General features: G+C 36.5%; 1 protein-coding gene across 4 annotated transcripts in view; it reads left to right on the top strand.

The window, feature by feature from the left end:
• Rngtt (RNA guanylyltransferase and 5'-phosphatase) overlaps positions 1-7,191 on the top strand; it is a 211,138-nt gene that overhangs the window by 120,390 nt on the left and 83,557 nt on the right. The window contains exon 14 of one of the 4 annotated variants that reach the window (XM_031366422.1): positions 552-649. The exons of the other annotated variants lie outside the window; for them this stretch is intronic. Coding sequence (XP_031222282.1) covers positions 552-558 — 7 coding nt within the window. The 3' untranslated portion in view covers positions 559-649. Of the gene's footprint in view, positions 1-551; positions 650-7,191 lie in introns of those variants that run through there. 4 annotated transcript variants of the gene reach the window in all.

Genomic DNA, 7,191 nt, shown 5'->3' with positions numbered 1-7,191 from the left:
TTTTTTTTTTTTCTTATTCAGTGTTTATTGATGTATTTAGACCATTGACATTGAACATGGTGTTTGATATTTTTAGATGACTATCTACCATGTTTGTAACATTCAAACATTTTTAGATTCTTGTATGTGTGTACAAATGCTTCATGCATATATATATACAGGGAAGAGGACCACCTGCGTGCAGGAATAAGCTCTTTCTTTCCACTATATAGGTGTCAGCGATCAAACTTAGGTGGTCAGTGTTTTTACCCATGAGCCATCTTGGCAATTCAGTACCTTTTTTTATAATTAAAACAAATCTTTCTTTTTCTGATATCTTTACTTGAAATCCAGAATCTTTTATTATTCTGTTTTCTTCTTTAATGTCAGTATATTGATAATACCCTTTATAGTTCTTAAGTGATTATACTAGCATTTGTAAGCATACTTTTTTAAAAGGGAGGAAGGATGGATGAGTGGAAGAAAAGAAAGAACGAAAGGAAGAAAGAAAGGTTAATGTCTGGTCTTGAGTATGAGAAAGTTTGGGATAACTCTAGTTAATTTCCTTGTAGAGGCTGAGATTACCAATAAAGAAATAATACACAGTATAAGAAAAAGTTAATTCAACAGGACAAAAGGGATACATTTGAGGTAAGTATGTTTAATCTCTTTTCAGATAAATACTTACAAACTAGGATTTCATCTTTATTTCTTTCCTTTGTTTTCCTCTTTTTTGTGGTTTAGGATTTTGTGTATGCTAGGGAAGCACCTACCAATGAGATATATCTCATCTTTATTTCTCTAGCAGTTAAAGAAATTGGCAAGACGTTTACTAAATGAACAAGAGTCATGTAGTCCTGTATGTTTTAAATAAGTGAAATTTGTGGTCCAGCCACCTTTCAGATTAGTCTCTTTTTAGAGGCGGTCATGTTCCTGCTTTATATTATTGCTGTTCTACTGTGTTGCCCTGTTGCTGTGATAATATACTTATTAACAAAAGTGACCTGGAAAGGAAAGGGTTTATTTCATCTTAACTGTGTAGAGTCCATGATTATAGGAAGCAGGGTAAGAGCTTGAGGCAGGAACTTGCTGGCTTGGTTCCAGGCTCTCCTTCAACTACTTGTCATGTATATCCTAAGGCCATCTCTTTGGGATAATATCACCCACACCAGGCAGTTCTCTCACATCAACTAGAAGTCAAGAAGATATTGCATAGACAGTACTCACAGGACATCTGATGGAGGCAGATTTTTCCATAGTGGCTCCTTATTTCTGTGTGTCAGGTTGACAACAAAGATTAGCATTCTTTTGCTAAAGTCTAAGTTTACAGTAGAATAAAAACACCATTTATTCCCAGAAAGCATATATAGCAAGGAAAATTCTGTCTATAGAAAGGAATCTTGAAACTGAAGTACTGTCTCAAAGGCTGAAATCTGCCTCATAACACTATGTATGCAGGAACTGCCTGGCAGCAGCCAAAGAACCAGAGTGACAAATCTCAGAGAGTACCAGCATTGGTGGGTCATAGACAGGGCAGCACACCCTAACATCCAAAACAGCCGAATCTGTGTGAAACCATGGTCATCGCTAACACCAGACACTAAGCAGTAATTCCCAGGGCCTGGAGTGGAGCCAGAGAGATGAAAGGGCTGAAAAAGTAGCTCAAGGGCAGACTTTAGCACCTACAGAGGACATTTTCTGCAGATTCTGGGTCACCTTAAGAAAGCAGGCTATTTCTCATGGGATAGTGATCAGTGAGCAACTGTGGCCAGCTAAGCTGTCTCCAGAGCCCTCCTGGACCCAAAAGAAGGAATTAGTATGAAAGGGCACTTGAGGCCTTGGATTACACAGTGTGAGCGGGTACTTTCTAGTTCTAGCTTCCTGCTTGCTCTAATCTCTGCAGAGGGTAATGATAGAGTGCTAATTTATTAGTGTACTTTTGAGACGAGAGGCAGGTTTAGGTGTGGAAAATGATAGAGCATTTGTCCAGCCTGTGCACGGCCCTAGCACAACAAAAACAAACATAAGGAGCCATACTGGTTGGTTGTATCCCACTGAACAACTTCTCCACATTGGATTGTGTACTTTGATTTTCTGATGTCTTTTAGTAAGGTACCATATTGCAAGAGCAAGCTGGTGTAGCAGAACCCACCACGCCTGTGTTTACAGGGCCCTTTGTACTTTGGAGATGGTGATTCCATTATTATTACTGGAAAAGGACTACCAATACTCTCTGAATTAGGACAAGTGCTATCAGCTGCCATCTGAGCTAGCTGTGGCACCATACTTCAGAGAAGTCTTAAGTATTTTCTAAGAAACAATTTTTAACAAAAAAGTATTTTCTAAGAAACAAACACCAAAAATGAAGACCTCCTGCGACTTTTACCATGTCTCTGTCAAGTCATAAGAAAAACACATAACAAACCAAATACGTGAGTTTTTTGTAAGTGATTTCTTAGTTTTTGCAGTGCCATCCACACCTCAGTGAAGGACAGACAATGACTTTCAATAGCTTGGTCATAACTGTCTGGCATATGCCAAATAGAATGTCTGAGATTCTCCACACTTTAGGATAACTTGATACTTTAATAATGTCTTTTGGCTATATATAGTGATTGACAGAGTTTTTAAAAAAAATACAATTCAGACTTTTGAGATAGAAGAATCAAGTCTAGGGTTTTTCCTTACCTTACATGAATTTCTACCTGGTAAACTTTTGGTGGAAAAACAGATAATATCTGTACTATTTCTTAAGAGCATCTCTTTCTGTGTGATTATGATCATATTAGTGTGAGGTCAGCATAAATGATGCATATGCTTCATGTTGTCTGCCTTGCCTAGAGTGTTAAGATCTGGAAAGACTTTCACCAGATTCCAAATAACAGTCACATTTCTTCTAGGGGGTGGGAAAGGGTGTTTTATTTTTGAGACAGGGTCTATCTATGTAGTCTGGAACTTGCTCTGTAGATCAGAATGGTATCAAACTCATAGAGATCATTGGGCCTCTGTCTCCCAAATGTTGACATTAAAGGCATGCACCATCGTGCCCAGCTATGGTCCCTTTTTTTAATGTTAATGAGTTAAGAAACCTTTATAGATTTAATCTTGTCCTGGCATCTTGGTAGAGTCTAGTACACAACTAAGACCTTTTCCATTTCATTTGTCAAAATCATGGTATCATTGTTGCTTTGAGACATTTAGAATGAAGAGTTTATTTTTATGGAGTAATAGCTACTGAAGAATTAAAATCTTAACCTTAATCAAATGCAATTATAACTGGAAAAATGAATACAACTAGTAGTTTTGGAAGAAAAGAGATTTATCTCTGGGACCCCAAATCTTACAGCGTCTGAGTAGCAAATGCTTTTTTATAGGTTTACGTGTTTTCATTATTTTCTATTTCATTATGTGTATTTCATTGTTTTCTATTGTTTGTGCAAATGATATGTGTGAGTGTGGGCATGTGTGTGGAGTAGGAGGACCACTTTCGAGAATCAGTTTCTTTTCCTTCCACAGTGGGTTCCAAGAGTGAAATCCAAGTACTCAGGTTTCGAGCTAAGTACCTGTTTAATTTTGTTTCACGCTACCTTGTTATTTGCTTTACTAGCTCATATTTTTGCCCAGGAAAGTAATTGAAAACATAGTGCTTACTATTTCTAGGTATTGTGATAAAAATATAATTAAAAAATAGTTTAATGTGGTTTAGATTTCACATTGTTCCTTGAAGCTGTTAATATAATCATAATCACAATAATGTGCACCTGATAAGTCCACTAATATTGGTAAGAGTGACAGTTATTTCTATCCATCTCTAAGTTATATGTAATTGATAAATATATCACAGTCTTTTTATTTATTAGCCACTGTTCTTAGCTTGTGATAAAGGTTATATTTTATATAACAAAATATAAAGATACCTTGTTTTTTGTAAAATTAATCAGATCTTAGAAACAACATATTGTTTTACCATAGTTACTCACCCAATACAGATGTTTTGGTGTATTGATGACCTGCTTAGTGATGGTGTCAGTTCTATGGTGACATGATGAGTGTTTGTAGTTATCTTAAAACTTGTTTAACGTTATCTTAAAAGTTGTTTAACGATGCTTGCTTGTTCTGTTTGTACGTGTGTGTGCGTGTGTGTGTGTGTGTGTGTGTGTGTGTGTGTGTGTGAGAGAGAGAGAGAGAGAGAGAGAGAGAGAGAGAGAGAGAGAGAGAGAGAGATGGTGTCAAGGGGAACTCTTGTCTGTAGCACTCCTGACTCCTGTCCTCATAATTCACATCAGATTCTGTAAACAGATTCTTGTCTCATTTAGAGTTGTTTGTATTCTGGAGGATTAATTATCCTTAATCAGACTATGGAAATTAAAAACAAAGAGCCACAGGCTATGTGACCCAAAGCAAATTGGTCATTTTTATTAACTTTTTTTCTAATTAAATGAGGGTAATCATAATGCCTAACTCAGGGTTCTTTGGACAGATTAACTGGTACTTTAAAAATCCTAATACTAGAGGAATATTCAAGTGAAGAGCATAGGGAAAGACTAATAGAAAATAAAATTAAGTCTAGCATAGAACCTTATACCTTGAAATTCTAGTTACATCACTATAGTTTTTTATTTTTACTTTTGTATTTATTAGTGCTACTTCATAGCACCTTTACTAATATTCATATTAGGGCTACTATTTATAGCATCCATTTTAATCTGAGTAATCTGAAAACTTGATCAATCATCAGAAGGCCTCTTTGTGAATGTGCAATTGAACAGAAAGAAGGAAAGATGGAGAAAGAGAAAGAAAGAAGGACTAAAAAATAACCTAGAAGGATAATTTAAAAAATTTTGGGTTATATAACTTGGAAACTCCACTTGTGTAGAATTCAGATCATTCATCTATTCTAATTATATCAATGAGTTTCTGCTTTCCCTTTGACCACTTGACTCTCTGTTCTTTGTTTTTCATATATAAAACCTACATGTAACATATGGATTCTGATAGGTTATAATTTTAAGCTCTGAAGATGGGCGTGGCAGCTGACTCATGACTGTAATAACAGCACATTGAAATGTGGTTGGGGTGAAGGTGGGGCTGAAACAGAAGAATTGCTATGTTTAAGTCCAGCTTATGAGAGCCGGCCTAAAATTATTTTTTTTTATTGTTAGATATTTTCTTTATTTACATTTCAAATGACATATCCTTTCCCGGTTTCCCCTGGTGTGTGTGGGGGAACCCTGTTCCTTCCCCCTCCCCCTTCCCCTGCTCACCAACCCACCTTCTTCTGCTTCCTGGCCCTGGCATTCCCCTACACTGGGGCATAGAACCTTCATAAGACCAAGAGCCTCTCCTCCCATTGATGACCGACTAGGCCATCCTCTGCTACATATGCTGCTGGAGCCATGAGTCCCACCATGTGTACTCTTTGGTTGGTGGTTTAGTCGCTAGGGGCTCTGAGGGTACTAGTTAGTTCATATTGTTGTTCCTCCTAAGGGTATGCAAACCCTTCAGCTCCTTGGGTCCTTTCTCTAGCTCCTGCCTAAAATTAATTTTAAACAATGTTGTCATTTACCAAAAGCTCCAATATTTCATATGATGCAACTAATTTTTCTTCCTTATTAAATATATATTCCTAGTGTATATGTTGTTGTTTTAATGTAATTCAACTAATTTAAACATAAACTCATCATGTATATTTATTTTACTTAATACTCAAAGCATCTTTGTGTTTCACCACTATAATTTAATAAAATACTGAGGCTAAAGAGGAGTTAAATGAGTTGCCTGTTATTGTACAGTTAATAAATACAGCAGTTAGAAGCTGGTCTCACTCCGTGATCGCAAAGGCGTGGTGAGAAAACATTTACAAACCTGACAATCAGTCACCACCTCTCAGAGTAGACTATTTCTGCCAATGCTGTCTATTCTACAGCGCTTTTTAGTGAATTCAGCTTTAGAATATCCTTTGCTGATCTTGTTATGCTTGATATAACATTAATATCTTGTTATATCTTAATTAGTTATGCTTCATAACTGAGAAAAGGGAAGAAAATTAGAGATTAGAAAACCCTTGGGGAAAAAGAGTTTGAATCTGGAAAGGTAGGTATAGAAACAGAGATTAAAATACATATAAAATAGAATTTGCATTTTGTTGTGATTATTTATTGTCAAGTTGGCAACATCCAGGACCATCCAGGAAATGATCCTTTGGGAACCTGTTAGAGATTATCTAGGTTAGGATAATTGAAGTGGAAGACCCACCCCAGAGGTATGGGGTTCTGGACTGATGGTTTTGAATTGTAATGTCATTGTGATCTTTGTGCTTTTAAGATTAGCCAGTTAGTAGTTACTTTATTTTTTATTTTATTTTATTTTATTTTATTTTATTTTATTTTCGTTTTTCGAGACAGGGTTTCTCTGTGTTGCCTTGGCTGTCCTGGAACTCACTCTGTAGACCAGGCTGGCCTTGAACTCAGAAATCCACCTGCCTCTGCCTCCCAAGTGCTGGGATTAAAGGCGTGCGCCACCACCGCCTGGCAGTAGTTACTTTATTTTACCAACAGCAGTGCTCGTTCAGTTAAAGCAGGGCTGTCTAACTCAGTGGGCTGTTGTTTCATACCTAGTGGTCATGAAAATGGTAATTACTTTAAAAATACCAGTCAGTGTTTTATGATGAAAAACAACCCCATATTTCTATAATTTAATTCAAACTAAAATTATAACTACAGTGAAGACAATTGTCCTGTATATTCTATCCATGAGATATTTGAACATTTCTTTAGATGTGTGTTGTTCATGTGGCAGTCAGCACTTTGTGCAGAGTTCTGCGAAGTTAAAATTATCCTTGAAATTCAGAATTGTTGGGATTAAAGGCATGCAGTACCACTGCCCATCTGAAATTCAGAATTGCTGAAACCTTTAAGATACAGAATGCATTATAGGTCTCAATCATTATGGGAATTTAAAACTTTTTTCTCTTTGATTGATCATAATCATTATTAACACATTGTAGCATGTGACATAGTCTATAATTTAACAATTGATTCATGAGTTATATACATTTCTTTTGAATTTCACTGTATCCGGTTTCTAGAACATCTTTTGTTCTCCACTGCATGAATGACTTTCCAACATTTTTTTTCCTAGATGAAAAGCGGGGACCATGCAGTCAACCCTCTGTGTACTACAGGTTTATACATGGAGGAGGGAAAGCGGGGA

The sequence above is a fragment of the Mastomys coucha genome, unplaced genomic scaffold (assembly GCF_008632895.1).
Source record: "Mastomys coucha isolate ucsf_1 unplaced genomic scaffold, UCSF_Mcou_1 pScaffold14, whole genome shotgun sequence".
NCBI lineage: Eukaryota > Metazoa > Chordata > Mammalia > Rodentia > Muridae > Mastomys > Mastomys coucha.
Note: the sequence above shows the minus strand (reverse complement) of the source record. Positions and strands in the feature narration are given on the sequence as shown.